At 37.9% G+C, this 16,755-nt stretch overlaps 3 protein-coding genes across 8 annotated transcripts; all 3 read left to right on the top strand.

Annotated features, from left to right (window-relative positions):
- The first annotated feature begins 294 nt into the window (after positions 1-294).
- Positions 295-687, top strand: LOC140760141 (uncharacterized). Its single transcript, XM_073096976.1, has one exon. The coding sequence runs from the start codon at positions 295-297 to the stop codon at positions 685-687; it is 393 nt and encodes a 130-aa protein (XP_072953077.1).
- Positions 688-3,096: 2,409 nt separating this feature from the next.
- LOC140764698 (protein APEM9) lies at positions 3,097-8,186 on the top strand. 6 transcript variants are annotated; one of them, XM_073103430.1, is made up of 7 exons: positions 3,097-3,255; positions 3,940-4,047; positions 4,368-4,532; positions 4,901-4,978; positions 5,120-5,402; positions 6,949-7,313; positions 7,675-8,186. In XM_073103430.1, the coding sequence occupies exons 2-7, from the start codon at positions 3,995-3,997 to the stop codon at positions 7,802-7,804; spliced, it is 1,074 nt and encodes a 357-aa protein (XP_072959531.1). In that variant the 5' UTR covers positions 3,097-3,255; positions 3,940-3,994; the 3' UTR covers positions 7,805-8,186. The 6 variants fall into 6 exon arrangements, with proteins under 6 accessions (XP_072959531.1, XP_072959549.1, XP_072959540.1 ...); XM_073103448.1 differs by having other exon boundaries at positions 3,099-3,255; positions 3,970-4,047; XM_073103439.1 differs by having other exon boundaries at positions 3,099-3,336; positions 3,970-4,047.
- A 1,787-nt stretch (positions 8,187-9,973) lies between these two features.
- Positions 9,974-11,512, top strand: LOC140765169 (uncharacterized). Its single transcript, XM_073104117.1, is given in 2 exon segments — positions 9,974-10,424; positions 10,858-11,512. Coding segments are annotated over 2 exon segments (816 nt in total). The 5' UTR covers positions 9,974-10,135; the 3' UTR covers positions 11,385-11,512.
- Positions 11,513-16,755: the final 5,243 nt, after the last annotated feature.

Genomic DNA, 16,755 nt, shown 5'->3' with positions numbered 1-16,755 from the left:
GACTACCGTTTTGCTAAGGAGGTTTGGGAACTTGTGGCAAGGATGAGGCCAACTATAGCAATATGGGGGAGCTTTGTGGAACAGGAGTGGATAATAGCTTCATGAGGGAGGACTTACGAGGAGGATGGCCTCGTGAAGGCGTTGATAGCGACCACATGCTAGGAAGTTTGAAAGCAACGGAGTAGACATGCTTTCGATGGGACCTAGGAAGCTGCATGTGTAGTGGCTCGGTGGGCAATCCACATGACCGAAAGCTAGGCATACACCAGTGTTAAGGAGCCACAAGGGGTACCGATGGAAGGGATAGATTGGTCCAAACCAAAGAGAGGGTGGATTAAGCTGAATGAGGATAGAGCCTATGAAGAAGGTTTATGCCAAGCGGGGGCGAGAGCCATTATTTTTTATGAACACGGGAATGTCCTAAAGGTGGCGTGGGCTCCGTTGGAGGCAGTCTCACCTCTATACGTTGAAGCGTATGCCATGAGATTGGGCTTAAGTCTATTGGCTTTTGACGTGCATGTGGAGGTGGAGACAGACTCGAAGCAATTGGTGAGGATATTGAGGGAGGAATGTGCCTACTCATGGCAGATCTGTAATATTATCCATGAGCGTAAAACCTTAATCAAGGATTTCAATGTGTATAATGTGTTCCATGTACGTAAAAAGGGTAATGCGGTTGCTGATTAGGCAACGAGTTGAGGAATGAGTGCCACTTGGACTATGGTCCTTGAAAATGGCGAACCAATTTCTCCTGATCTGTAAGTTTTGTTTGAGATGGAGGTTTCTTCATTCAGAGTAGTTAATGACAGCTGAGTAAGCTCCTTTTGATAAAAAAAATATATCACAAAGCACCTGGGCCCTTTACTGACTCCCCACCTGCACAAAGTGGTTCCTATTAGAATCCCTTAGGATATATGCAGCTCCACCACCTTGGACTAGTGATCGAAGGATCCCTTAGCATTGGCTTTGGTCCAATCTAGTGGAGGGGGAATCCACCTAACCAGCCTCACAACTAGGTTAGGCTCTAGTCGATTGCCAATTTTCACAGCGTAGAACTCTGTGGTGAGAGCTATAGCCTTCTGAGCTACCATTCTATGTGATAAATTTATCACAATACTTGTAATAGAACTAATAAAGCTTTGCCAAATAATAAATATCACAATACTTGCAAGTGGAGAATAAACATCCAGATTTTGTTTTCCTTTCTATACAATCAACAATGTTTTATTTTTGTTAACATAATATTATTCACTAGCAGAAAACTTGGGAGTTGATTTATTATAGAACAAGCAGAAGTATATAATATGCAATAACACTATATAGATTGCATAAATGAATGATCAAAAAAGTTTGAGATATAACCTAGTTAAATTACTTTAAACTTTTCTTATAACTTTTGTTAGTTTTACTTGAATTTAATAAAAAAATACATCCCTATATGACACCCACGAAGAGTTGAGCCAAAAGGTGGAAATCACATTCAAGGTGGCATTGATAACAGTCAAACGCCTTGCCAAGGGTAAGAGATTTTTCCATTTTGACTCAACCAACTTGAAGGATACTCGGTTAACAAGGTATTTGTGGGGTATCTATCTTAATGTGTTTAGACTACTAAAATATTAAGTAAATATTATATTAAAATAGGGGTATATTTGAAATATCAATATATGAAAACAATTTATATTTTCTTTTCTTTTCTCTCTCTATCCCAAAAATTCAATTTAGATAAGTTATCTTCTCTCGTGACTTTTTTTCTTTGTCAGTGTTATTTTTGAAGGTGCACTGAGTTCAAATTTTTTTTGTGAATTTTCTTATTCTTCTAGCAATTTGGGCATTCGCTTTCTATTCTGCTTCAATAACATTTACAGTAATCATTTTCACAGCACGACGTTGATTCTCCTTTTGAAATCACTGTCATTTACATCACTTTTCCTCAAAATCTATCAAAATTCTTCATCTTCCATTTGCAAATAGCAATACCTATATTGCTATTAGAGTTGTACCCATAATTCTATTGCTAGCATCTTTCGATTTAGTTCTGACCATATTTGACAAAACTTTGTTCACGAAATCGAATCAGATCTAATTTTATCCACAAACCCGGTTGGAGCACTTACCCATTTAGTTTGCAAGAGGTTTTCACAATGTTTTGAAATGCATTTAATTCGGTCGCCTAGGTGTGCAAACATTGAGTGCAGGTGCGGCCCCATATATGGATAGGGGTGTAAACGAGTCGAGCCTGAGCGAGTCGACTCCAGTTGAGGCTCTCGAGCCTCATAATTATACTCAGGCTCAACTCAGCTCAACTCAAGCCAAGCTCGAACTAAGCCTAACCAAGCCCTAAGCCGAGCTCGAGCAAAACTCGGGCTTGATTAGAGGACAGCTTGCCGAAGGAGGAGTCAGAGAAGGATGGAGGAGGAGGCAACGACGAGGAGATGGTGAATGAAAGAGGAGGAGGAAGCCGACGGAGTGGACGAAGAAGAGGAGGTCAACGCTGAGGAGATGTCGATATAGGAGGAGGCCGACGAAGAGGAGGAGGTGGCACCACGGTGGTGGCTTGCCGATGGAGGTCGACAGAGAGAGAGGAGTTGATGGTGCGTGAGGTGAGGCTATAGGTGGTGATCGAGTGAATGAGGATGAGGGTGAGGGTGAGGTTGGTGAGGGACTTGAGGGTGATGGGTGAGGATGAGGAGGGTGACGTGATGGGTGAGGGTGGGGTAGGTGAAGGTGATGGATGGGTTACGGGTGAGGGGTGGGGTGGGTGAAGGACACGTGATAATAATTTTTTATGGCACGTGCCCTTAGTTATAGCTAGTCAGGTTGTCAAGCCTATCGAGCCAAGCCTGAGCGAGCCGGCTTCGGCTCAAGCTCGGCTCGATATTAATTTCGAGCTGGTTACAATGGCTCGGGCTCGTCTCAGCTCTGATCGTCCCAAGCCGGAATCGAGCTTTAGCCGAGCCGAGCCGAGCCCGAGCCCCGAGCCAAGCCAAGCTTGACAATCCTACATGTGGATTTGGCGGGCCGTCTTAGCGGGCTAGCAGGTCGAGTCGGGCGACCCATGAATCTCGTTCTCCTTCTCTCCTTCTAACTTTCTGTTCTCTTGTTTCCTTCCTATTCTCGCCATCCAAAACATAGCCTAAAATTCCCAAATCCCTGATCCACTCGCTCTGCTCCTCTCGATCCCTTCCTCTCTTGTGATCCTCTCTCCAACGGCGCACGGGGCACTGCGGCAGTGGCTAGCGGCTGACGACGCAGGTACGCCCAACGATCGATCCCTGTCTCTCACTCTCGCTATCCCCGCCGGCGGCAACCCCACCGCAGCCACTCTCTAAATAGGTAATAAAAAAAGATCATCCATCGAAACCCTAAATCCCCAAATAAAAAATTTCCCACCTTCCGAACGATGACGATGGTGACCGGAGGTTGGAAACTCGATGGCGACGGTGGTGGCCACCTGTGAGGTTTACTCACCGGCCACCGCTGCCATCTTTCTCCACTCACCGTCGCCACTTTTTCTCCCTCTCCTCTTGCATGTCTTGTTTACAATTTTTTGAGAAATAGATTCTGCAGTCTATGATTTAACTTGCTGCCGGTTTTTGTGATCTTGAGTCTAATTTGTGTCATATGATTTGCATGTTTGTCGAAATTGAGGATTTACAAACGTCAGAAATTTTTAGTTGTCGTATAGTTGGATGAGCACATTGTTTCAATAAATGTGATCAAGCATGACATAGAATTAGTTTAGTACTCATAAAATTTGATATATATAGTATATATATTATATATATATATATATTATAAATAATTATTTTTATATTGAAAAGTTAGACCATTTAGGCGGCCTCTGTCTTCCTAGGCGCTATGCGGTGGGGTGACAGCCCGCATACTGCAATGGCCTTTAATTGGGGTTTTGACGACTTATCTTTTTAGAAAAAATAGTTTGAGGTCTTCTTCCTCGACGACTAACAGGAGGTGGAGGAGGAGAATATAAGAAATGGTTCACGTCTCTGAATCTGAAATCTGGAAGCAAATTGACGATGCCGAATGGTAATTCCCAATCACAATCTCCTTGCTCTTTAATCTGAATTCTGTTCTTCTTTGTTAACAGAGTTTGATCTATCTAGGTAAATACTGCAATTTTGTTCAGTTTATGTAACAAAATTGATGCTGTCAGGGTTTCTGCTATAATTTTTGATTTTAAGTTTAGGGCAGGAGATTTCATAGGTTAAATATGTAACTATTATACAGCTAATGTATATTTACTTTATTTTTCTTCGATGGAATTTTGTTGATAATTTGTCAAAATAAGTACAATCATGCTGTTCATTTTTTTCCTTTTTGATTTAAATTTTGTATTCATGGTCCAGTTGTCTTGTCCATGGTATGTTCGAGGAGGCAGCATCTCTGGCTTCTTCCGTCATTCGACAAGTACATGCTGCCCCCTCAGAAGCAGTGGTGGACAGTATTCAGTTGGTTGAAATGATTGAAGTAGCTGGTATTATGTTTATGCAGTCACTGGAAGCACTGGGAAGGTATCTCCTTCTCTCCCCGATAATCTTAGAATATCATATGGACTTTTCTACATCTCATGTTGTCACAATTTTAATGAAGTAGGAAAACTATGAAGTGCCGATTTAAGATCGTAACAATTTAACAAGTGTCAGATTGTCGGCTAATAATTTTGAGTATAGCTAACGATCAGCTTCTGACCAGCTTTAAATTTCCTTTATTTGGTTGCAAATATTAAACAGCTTTCATGCAGGTGTAGTTCATTATATCCTTCCTGAAAGGAATCATTTTTATCATGGTTATTTTGCATTGGGTTTGATTGGTTGAACCTTTACTTTTATCTTGATATTTCATTCATCAATTCTTCATTATGCAATGGAAAATATTGCAGGACAATGCAATTGTTCGTCGAGCTCAAGGAGATATATGGTTCAGTTCCAGCTATACCAGTTCGATTTGTCCTCGCAGGGTATGATAGATCTTTTACTTATGTATTTCTATCTAGTAGCTAACTGGCTACATCATGCTTTCTGAATCTTAATATGTGCTTCTCTCATTATATATTTACTTTCTATAAATTTTCTGGAGTTATAATTTACTGTCTTGGTAGGGCTATGATGCAAATAAATGGAGGATTTTCATCCAACCTTAGAGCAATCCTTGAGGATTACCTTGCCAAGTGGAGATGTGCAGAAGGTGATGTTTATGTTTTGACAGAATCAGAACCACAAACCTCCTTCAATGGGTGCATAAGTCCATCTGTTATGCCCACTGAAGATTATTTGAAGGTGGTGGAGCTTTACACTATACAACTTCTTGGAATGATCTTACACGAACCTGATGTTGCAATATATTGGATAGAGAGAGCAGAATTGCCAGAACATAACCGTCAGGTAATATGTCAAACCTCTCTGTGTCCCTCCTTGTTGTTCTCTCATTGAGCTTATCAGGGTTGTAGTACCTTGGTTATTTTGCTTCATTTTGTCACAGGACACTAATCATACTAGGGATCAGCTATCTATCTCTCAGATTGACTAGTAGCATGTCTGAAAAAGCTTTCCCTTCTGATATTACTTTCACATAAAGCTTGGTGTTGCATAGCTCCATGTTAAATGGGGTTAAATGAGGCTACAGGAGGTTGAACACGACCTCTAGAAAAATGGCTATAATACCATGTTAAACTGACTGACAAACGTAAACTTACGGGTAACATACCAACGATGTATATTGTAACTTTAATAAATACAAGGGCTGTGGTGCTTGCAGTAGTGATTTTCATTTATTTAGCATGCGATCATTGCTAATATAGTCACTGATAGGGGTCTGTCTATTTGTTGGATACAACCACAATTAATATTCTAGGCTTCTAGGCTTTGAATTTGCTGATTTAAGATTAAGAAATCTGAAAGTCTAGTACAGAAGTCTAATCCAAGACTCACCTAGGGTTAGTCTGATCTTAGTGGCTAGTGCAGTGCATCATGCACCTTGTTAACGCTTGCTATTTCTCTGTTTTTCTGTGTAAGATGTACCTTTTAAATGTTAATACATATAAGATCAATATTTCAGCGCTTCCAGACTACCAACTGTTATATTTAATGATTAGTTATATTTATATAATTTTTTAACCCCTCATGAGTGAACATGGTTTGTGTGATTGTAACATTGGGTTCTTAATGGGGGACTAAACCAAGTTCTTGAGTTGGTTTATGTTGTCAGTTCTGAGAGTGTCATGAATTCCTGTCATATCTTTAGGGAAACTTCAGAAGTGGAAAGTTCTTCCCACTATCAGTTTCAAACTTGCTTCCATTGTGTGATGCGCTATAATATTTACCAAAATGAGGACGAATTAGCCATCCTCTGAAGTGAGCCTATGCCTTTTGCTCTCCTATGTAATTCTTCTGGATCCCACTGTCTGTCATTCCTGGAGGTAAATTAGCCATCCTCCCAGTATCAGTTTCAAACTTGCTTCCATTGTGTGATGCGCTATAATATTTACGAAAAATGAGGACTAATTAGCCATCTTCTGAAGTGAATCTATGCCTTTTGCCCCTCTGTGTAATCATGATCATCACAGTAGAGGTTTTACTCTGATGGTTATACTATTAGGCATGGAAAATTGGAGACAGGTTTTACTCTGATGGTTATACTATTAGGCATGGAAAATTGGAAACAGGTTTTGTGTCTAAGGAGTAAAGATCTTGTTTGATTGATCTGCATGTAGTGTTTAGGAGACTTAAATTACCTGCCTACCACACCTAGTTAACAGTATAAGCATATGAGTAATATATACATGATCATTTAGAAGACTTCACTTTTTATAGTGTAGTACCTTGTATGATGGTGTTTATTGTTCATAGTTTTTGTTCAGGCCCTGCAGGCTTTTGAAAAATATATAGCATGCTTTTCTTACTCATTGATTTTTTATTTTGGCTTCTTTAGGACTTGTTGAGGAGACTACACAAATTGCGTTCTGCTGCAAAACCTAGCACTACTGCAGGTGAAGGAAGAAAACAAGTGACAGAGAGGAGTCTTCCTGCTTCTGCTGCTCCGTTGACGGTGGATGATTATCCCCAGACCTCCGAACCACATTATTTGTCAAATCAGAATACATTAAAAGGAAGTCATTTAAAATCCATCCAAAGTGTCACTGGCCGTGTTGACCCATGTTTTTGGTGGTTTCGTACAGTACGCATAAAGTTTGGCAAATTGCAGCTGATTGTTCCTAGTGGAAAGATGATGCTTCTCTTCTCGTTAATATTCTCGACATTGTACATTCTCCGGAACAGAACTGTTCTCTTGAAGCGGTAAGATGTTATTACATATACATTTCTCTCTTTGCATTCCATCACCTTTCTTTGCATTGGTCACCTACTTAGGATCTTTTGAGCTCCGACATCTCTGGAGCTTTTACTTTTGTTTTATTAAAAGGATATATTGGTTCTCTAGGTTTCTTGTGTCTGTCTTTTCTTTGTCATTATAAAATTTGTTCCCAGATTTAGGGGGTTTTTCAATATTTTGCTGCATCATAATAGCGGCGGAATATGGGAACATAAAATAATAATGATAATGGATGCTAAATGATTGGTTGATGCTTCATAAATCTTAGACATCTAAGTATCTATGTTTGAATTCATTTCATAATTCTTTCTTCTTTTCATTTCACAGGGTAGCAGTCAGGCAAGTTTCCTATTTATTGAGAGTGTTGTTGGATGCTTGGCGGCTTGCATTTTCCGTCCAGATGAACCCACTGGCTGCTGTTCAGCAGTTGCCCTCTGCCCCACGAGGAAGCAGATGATCTGGAGGTATTTCTAACACTTGGTAAGAGAGTGCTACTTCAGTGTATCGTCTGATACGAATAAAAGGGATTCTGTCATCGATAATTAGAGTACCATTGTTATTTTATACGTAATATATTTCCCATTATAGGAAAAGTATACGCAATAATTTTTCCTTCAACTTTTATGTATTGTTTTATTCTTGAAGCCAGTTTTCTTCCTTAAAAAACCCTCCTTGATGATCGGAGAAAGTTTTATAGTACTTGTAATATAATTGGTCAGATCAAGGAATATATATATATATATAAAAGAAAGAGAGAGAGAGAGAGAGAGAGAGAGAGAGAGAGAGAGAGAGAGAGATGTACTCTGCTTTTTTTGTGGCAATTTGGCCAAAATGCTTCACGGATAGGTGCAATGGAAACCTATTAAAGATTTTTTTCCTTTTTTAAATTTTTATTAAAAAGAAGTGATTGGGTTAAACATATTTTATTCCAAAATTATTTTATCTCTTGTATTTGAAGAAGTCTTAAATTAGTTTTTATACTTACGATTAAAATAAAATTATTAGTTTTATCCAAACTTAATTGAATTGCGCTAAAATGACTAAATTATATTATCATGTTTGTTAAATAAGATATGTAAATAATAAAAATAATCACGACACTTAGTTAAATTTAATAGAAAAATTAATAATTTTATTTTAATCATAAGTATAGAGATTGATTTAAAAAATTTTAAAATATAGAGGGTAAATTAATTTTGGGCATAAGTATACAATTTTCATATATAGTGGCAATATAGATTTAAAGCTAATTTATTTCTTTTCCAGTAGGGAAAAGTAAGAAACATTATATTATATTTTTCCTTCTTATGACCAATAATAGCCTTATCCACCAGAAGATCACTCTTATATCAATATTAGCAATAATGGTAAAATGCAACAAAATGCACTTCCTACCATACAACTGCAGCTAAAATGTTCATTCAATTATGGTTACCGTGTGAGCTCATATTATCTTTTCTATGCTAATTTAATAGCATGTAGGCTACGGATTGGACCGCGCCTAAACCTAATACACTCTTACAAAAATTGACCACAGTAGTCTTAATATAATTGTAGTACACTCAATGCAATTTGTCCAAAAAAGTTTCTCACACATTTATGTAGAGATTTTATATAACCAACCTCTTAATTTGTGAGACAGAACCTAACCACTTAAAGTAAGTCTCCTCAAATTAATATCTTATTAAGTGCAATGAGAAGTTTCCTCAAACTAATTATATTTTTCCTTAGCATTACTTGGTTTTCTACAGGTAATGTAACCTTATTTTTACTGCATCTACTATGATTGATCAATCAAAGCGTAAGACATCGGATGCGACAGATGAGGGCCCACTTCAAGAGGAGTTTGTAGAAGTTTTTTGTTCTTTCTTTTTAGGGTAATGATAGATTTGATTAGAATATTTCGGCCAATAGAATCAGTCGAAAAGAGGAGCAAACACAACTGTTGGGGGAGCTCCTCAGCAAACCCCAATGAGCAAAACCGAGAAGTCAACTTCTCCTAGTGTATAGCTCAGTCTGCCACTCTATTGGCTTTCCTAAACACGTAGAAAACTCTGACCTCACTAAACCCTCTTAGCTTTACAACACACTCCTCCGTTACCACCCGGATCTGCCAAGGCCACACCCCTCCCTTCTTCACTTCCTGAGCGAGCGAGTTTGTAAAAGTAAATAAGTAATTACTAAAACAAAAGTTCAGGGTAAAAATAATTGCAGCAAATTCCTGCATCATTAAAATTTTTTTTTTCCTATATAGCCTTTACTGCAGACGATCCGCTACGGGTTATCTCTCCGGGACTCTGGAATATTCCGATCGCTCACCACGTGTACTTTTCCCGCTGCATGCATGATGACACGTTGACATAAGATAAGAGCCGGACGATTAACATATAAGAAGGTAGGGCTGGTAATTTATCTTGTTATCCTTCTCAACTTGGATAGTAAAATTAAGCGAGAAAGTAATTTACTCAAATGGGACAACGTGAAGAAGTAAAGACGAGACCCGAACCCAAGGTGGAGATCCAGGTGATCAATATTTTCTTCTTCTTTTCCTTTTTTTTTCTTCCATTTTTTTCTTCCATTTTTTTTCTTTATATATGATATATACATATGCAGGAAAAGGGAGAAATCTTCTTCTTCTATAGGCCCAAGGTAGGCAAGGACGAAGCAAAAAGCGAAGACGATGTCCAACGGATGTACATCGTCCTTCGCCCCGAGTCCGTCGAGCTCTCGATAGAAGAAAAGCAATCGTCGGTTTCCGGCAAAGAAGGCGAGAAACTCTCTGAGGAACATGGAGACGAAGAAGAAGATGACAAAAGTCCAGACAGTGGCAATAAAGGTGGCCATAGCAGTGAGGTATATATCCAGTTTTTATTATCGTTATCAAAAGATAATACTAACTTTTGTGTTGAAATATGATGGCTTGAAGGAAGTGAACATTGAGAAGCAACCACTGCTCCGATTCATCGTCATGGGACGGAAGAGCTTGCCTGATCCAAGCCAGAGGAGCAGGCCTTATTGGGGATTTGTGGAGCTCGTGACGACCAAGATAGAGGACGTCAAAGTTGCTCTCAAAGGCGGTATGTTCGAATCTAGATGAAGATTTTTACTAGATATATAGTAGATGATTTTTTTCATCGTTGCAATGGTAAATGTTTTTTTAACCTCTAGAAGAGAGATTGTTGACTTTAATGGTTTTTCGTGGTTTTATTCCCTCAATGTGAAATAAGAGTAGGCTGAGGAGCTATCGTCGATGACCTTAAAACAAAACAAATAATCTGTCAGTTTTAATCTGGTACCATGTTAACGTTAAATTACTAGTTGGCCCAAAGCTTAAGTAAGTTATTGGATAATTGGCATGTCTGTGCCATAGTGTAAGTGTGATAATTTGCTAGCATTGAATGAAATTGTGGTGTTCTTTTCATGTGGATTCTATCGTGATTGCAAAATCTTTTGACTTCATTTCTTGAAAAAGAAAATATAAAAAAAATAAATGGCTTCTTTAATCTTCAGAGGAGTATGACACCGCCACACGCGGCCACCGCCACAAACCGCCGGCAAGAGCCCTCGCCGAGGGTGTCTACCGCATCCTCAGGCACCAATCCGGCCGGCGGACGCACACCCACCTCATCTACAAACTCGAGTTCCCTCCCTCCGACAGCGACAGCCGCGAACCGCGGGAATAATCCCTCAACGTCGAGCAGGAGGGCTCCTTCCTCATCCAAATCAAGAACCCTAATCAGCAGCAGGGCGGCAGCGGCGGCGGGTTCAGAGGACTCCAGCGCAAGCGTAAGGCGGCGTTCCCCGCGCACCTCCAAGCGCAGTTGGGGAAGTCGCGCTTCTCCCCGGCCGATCCGCCGGACTTCTTGAACTTCGAAGGGTGCGAATTCTTGCTGATCTCGGCGTCGGATGACATAGAGGAAGAGCTGGGGTTGGAGCTGAAGGCGGAGTGCGAAGCAGATGCCAAGTGCTCAGATCTAGTGCAGATGTTCGGAGAGACAGCTTCTTCTAAGACATTGCTCAGTGGCACTTGGGTTTAAGTTTTCTACTATACTACGTAACGTAGCATGTCTTGGCCAAAGGATAACATTTTGTGGCCATGGATGTACCGAAGTCCTCTAGGTGAAATCTAATATGTACATTAGCGTTTGAGTTTATGATGCATGCTTGCCAGCTTGGGTTCCAAGTAGTGTTCTTACGTCAAATTAGACGACCGTCTAATGTTAAACTAATGTTGAACTGTCATAATTTTCGTTCAAATTCGAGAAAAAAATGTTTTTTCTTTTTTTTTTCTTTTGGCAGAAGGTCTATGATCCTATTTCATTAGAAAATTAAAACAACTCTAGCATTTCTTGGCCACAGAGCAAGAATATCCTGGACAACCAACAAAATTAAAAAACACTATTGATATAATAAACACTTTGAGGCTAAGTTTCGAATTTAATTAGTTGTTCTTAGTCTGATTTTTTAGAAAGTGAATCCGATAGAAAAATATAGATATAAAAGAGAGAGAAAAAATGTTTACTTAGTTAACCAAGTCATTTTAACTTGAAAGAAAATAAAGCTTCCTTTACTTAAAAGAAAACAAGGCCAAGGTACTACCAGCTATCTAAACCTACTACCACATAAAGTTTACCGCCAAAGTTTCTTGCCAATATCATTCTAACCCAAAACACAACCAAAAGGCACGTATAAAACAACCATCCACAATTACAACACACCATGGTATCGAAAACATAAGGATCAGACTGTTCGCAATCTAATCCTCATGCAGCAGCAATACCTCGCTTTGACGCATAGAAGCTTCTTGGCTTTGCATTTTTTTTTTCGGGAGGAAAGAGAACTAGATTAGGTAGAATTGCTTTTGACTAGGGGTGTAAACTAGTCTAGCTTGATCAAGCTTGGTTCTAATCAAGCTTAGATTGAAACTAATTTCGAGCCTGTCTTTGTGATCAAGTTTGAATTGAAATAATTTCAATCTGAGCCAATTTCGAACTCGAGCCAATTTCGAGCTTAAATGAGCTGCTCAATTAGCAATTTCAAGTCTTATTAATTTTAAATTATTTTCGAGCCTGAGCAAGCTTGAATTAGTTTAGGCTTGAATCAAGTTTGAAATAAAACCTAATTCAACTATAAAGATATAAATATTACCAAAATATAAATTACAAGCAATAAAGATAAATGGGTTAGAAAACTACAAGCAACCAAAATATAAATTATAAACAATAAAGATAATTGTGTCAGAAAATAATGGCTGAAATTCTAAATGGGTGAAAGGGTTTTGATCTAATGGTTCATATTAGTTTGATACTACTCATATTATATATATATATATTTGAGCCTTATCGAGACCGCTCGGGATCAAGCTTGACTCGAATTTAATTTCAAGCCTAGCTTAGCCTATTTTCGAGCTGAGCTTGATCGAGCATTATCGAGCCAAGCTCGAGCCGGCTCGATTATTTTGACAACCCTACTTCTGACCAACTTGCCAGCAAAAAAATCTAAAAATATAAGGCGTTGTGCACATTAGGAATACAGTTGAAATAGAAATAAATATGAATTCTTATTACCAAAATGAGTATTTATTTTATGAATAACTATTCCTATGTTTATTCATATTCTAGAATAAGGATGTAGTGATTACGTTTAATGTGATATAAAGTGAAGATAAAAGAAGAAAAAACTACTGACACATCACTTGATTTGATTTAAATTAGATTGATAGAATATATAGTAAATAAATTGACATATTTTATGTATGTAATGTTTGTGAGTTAGATATGTAATGCTAGGCTAGGGCATTACATATGCAATCCAGAGAGAAATATATACAATGTAATGCTAGAGAGATAGATATGCAATATTTCAAAGCTTGATGTGCAATACTTAAAATGTAGGTGTGCAATATTTGAGTGGTAGATATGCACTACTTATACAAATTTATTATTATACTTTGAATATGTTTTAATTTTTTAAATATTATTAATATTTGTCTTTTTGTGTATTTAATCTTACCTATTTTATAGTCAAAAATAATAATTTATTATTCTAAATGTCATAAATATTATTATAATTTAAAAGATTATAAATATTATTATATTTTATGGTCGAAAATATTAAAATTTTATTTTACATGGAACATATATATTTTTTAATATATCTTTGCAAAATGAGATTATTAATAATATTAATATATTTGCACTTTCATATATTTTATTTTAGCTTAAAACATGAGATTATTAATTATATTATATTAAAATTTTCTCAAATTTCTTATTTTATTACATTAAAAGGGAAAGATTTTATTAGGTGAATACATAATATTTAGGAAGGAGCCTTTTTAACTTGACCACCAAAATCTTAGTAATAACTTTATATGCAACATTACAATAGAAAATGGGTCAACTACTCCATTTGGTTCCCTTTCTTTGGTATCAAAGTAATGAAGGTATTTTCCCACTGTTTAGGCAAGTAAGCATAATCAAAGAAGTGGCCGACGGTGTAACAATCTACCTATATATAAAGAAAGCTGTGGCTAGCCTCGTGCCATGCAGCAGCAGGTAGGCTGAGGGCGCCACGCGTCCCAATTGCTGGCCTGACCAACTTGGTCAGGCCAGCTAGCACGGTGGACCCCACTTTCGTCGTAGCCACCACCAAGCCCCCTCCACATTCTCTCTCTCTTTCTTCTCTCTCTCTATCATTTTCTCCTCCTCGTCAACCTCTCTCTCTCTCTATCCTTAGGCACCTACACTGATGCCGATCCTGAACCTCTTATTTGGGACCCCGTAGACTTTGCTAGTGATAAATGACGATTGATTGATAGATGTGAGGGATACGTGGTTTGTGTCTTCTGACTGAAATGCGTAGTTTTATCCTCTAGACGCCTTTTTGAATTAGGATCTATTATATAATTATGTATATATATGTTTTGGCCTTCAGCATGATTATCCTTAACTAGAGATGATTTCAGTCGAGCATATTTATTTGATTAGACTGATCTGGGATATGAGTATGCTGATAACATACAGAGATAATTGGATATGATTATACTATTATGAGTTTATGACGAGATGATCTCTAGTATAAGTATACATGTGATAGACTAGTAGGGATATACATGTGTTAAATATATGGCTGGAGACTATATTGTATTATTTTCCTCTTGACTTCCTTATCACCTAAATTTCTGATATGCATGACTTGTTATAATACTAGATATATACACGTGATTTATCATATAAAATAAAATGCATAAATCTCATTGATAGGAAAGTTAATGAAAAAAGCATGAGGATATCCAAGTGGACTCTAGGGTTAAGGGTGCTTGGAGTGATGATTATAGTTGCTGATATGCGATATCTTATGGCCCATGTCCAAAGTCAGTTGAGTCTGTGCGCATAGTCAATCGAACAATTGTCATTTGTCAGGGCATACATATGGCGAGTTACTCTCATGTGATTTCTATTAACTGATGGAGTACCCAATCTGAATGGATTTTGATATACCCTTAGCGTATGACAGAGTATGATTATGACTGAGATACCCTTAGCATATGACAGGGTATGATTATAACTGAGATACTTTTAACGTATGGCAGTATATACTTTGAGCCTATGGGTAAGATGTTGAGATCAGGTATCGAATGTTGACTATGCATAGTGGTCTATATAATGATGACATTGATGATTGAGATATTGAGAAATGCATATGATTTTATTATCATCTGATATACTTGATTATCGAGTAGTCAATATATATCATATGTAGTTGCATTTGATATCATAGCATAGTCATAGTCGGCATATATCATATGTGTCATATTTGAGAGAGAGTTATAACGATGGTATGACATCAAGATATATTTATACATTATCGAGAATTATATACTTTGATCAGTTATGATATGATATCTATATTTTTTATATATTATTAAGGATACAATCATACATTCATTCATGACATGATGCTTCTATGTGATTTATATTATTTAGTACATGATTTACTCTCTATTTAACATTACTGATTCGGGATAAGGTCTATTATGAGCCTTTTAGTCATGACTATTTTTATTTCTTTTTTAACCCCCTCAGATATGTGGTTCGTGATAACAACTTGAGATATCCTAAGAAGATATTTTAGAATGATGAGATGAGCTATAGGTGCGAGACAGTATAGATAATATTGTATTAGACGATGATTTGTATAATACATGTCAGATTATAGTGTACTCATGTATCAGTCGTTTTAGTTATATCTTAATGGTTTGTCGTGGCCTGTGTGGGCCGTGCCAGATTATGTAGTGGTCTAGTATATATTATTGCAAACTTGGATATTCATATATTAACAAACTTATTTGGTTAATGGTATAATTTATTTGGTGATGGATTATATGAGCATGGATATGTTCATAGGTTTTATTTGATGATGTCATGATTATATGTGCATAAGAGTGTATCTATGCGTGATGGGCCTTGCTCGACCTATCACGTGCGCCACGTGGGCCGTGTGGGTGTGTGGGCGTGCACGTGCCTATACCGGGTGAGGGCGTTATAGATGACATCGCACAAGCTGTCTTTGACCACTGACTAGTACTTGATGTAACACTCCACTTGCATGCCATCAAGAATTGACACTTTGCCCCTAAGTAAACTCCGTATCACAGCCTTGGCCTCCTCTGGCATGACAGGGGCCTCCAAACCTACTACTTCATCCTCATAAATATTTGGAAAGGGGCGGCCACCTGCCACTATCCATATTGCCCTCATCAATACCCTAGAGCTAGTTATAGGCATCCATGAATGCCTTGCCAATTTCTTTATGACTTTGCATCCATTTATGTCTCTCAACTAGAATTACTGGAATATGATTGCACATACTCCTAACTATGGTCGTGAGATGGAAACTTTTGAGTTACAGTCACCCACCTTCATCCACTTTAGTCAAGAGCATTGGAGCTATTTCAAATTGATTTGCCGACTTATTGTAGATTTATGATTATACCAGTATTTTAGCTCAAGCAAGGCAATCGAATCCAATTTTCCTACAATATCCAACTTCACCAAAGCCCCAAGGGACTACTTAACAACTTGAAGGTGCCCTTCTAAGCTACACAAAGCAATCGAGCTCTATTTCCTTAGTTCATGCTACACCACACAACTTATGATCAAAGACATGTAAAGGATTTCCATTGGCAGCACCCTCCCATACCTTGCTTACAATCCGCTCTTAGTCCAAATAGTCCATCCAATACATCTTAAACCAGAATGGCCTCACTCATTGGTCACTAGCCAACGAAGCCATGAATAGTAATGGGGCATGATCGGAGGCTGACCGGTCTAGATGGCTCACCTTACATAGAAGAAACTTGGATAGCCACTTTGCTTCTTCACTCTATCAAGTCTGACCCAAATG

This window comes from Typha angustifolia, chromosome 1 (assembly GCF_048772165.1).
Source record: "Typha angustifolia cultivar Huaian chromosome 1, ASM4877216v1, whole genome shotgun sequence".
NCBI lineage: Eukaryota > Viridiplantae > Streptophyta > Magnoliopsida > Poales > Typhaceae > Typha > Typha angustifolia.
The sequence above is the reverse complement of the archived record's forward strand: the minus strand, read 5'-3'. Positions and strand labels throughout refer to the sequence as shown.

Coding starts and splice junctions, on each gene's coding strand:
- LOC140760141 (XM_073096976.1), top strand. CDS start 295: ATGGAAGGGATAGATTGGTCCAAACCAAAGAGAGGGTGGATTAAGCTG.
- LOC140764698 (XM_073103430.1), top strand. CDS start 3,995: ATGGTTCACGTCTCTGAATCTGAAATCTGGAAGCAAATTGACGATGCC. Junction 4,048..4,367: donor CAAATTGACGATGCCGAATG/GTAATTCCCAAT, acceptor TTCATGGTCCAG/TTGTCTTGTCCATGGTATGT. Junction 4,533..4,900: donor TCACTGGAAGCACTGGGAAG/GTATCTCCTTCT, acceptor AAAATATTGCAG/GACAATGCAATTGTTCGTCG.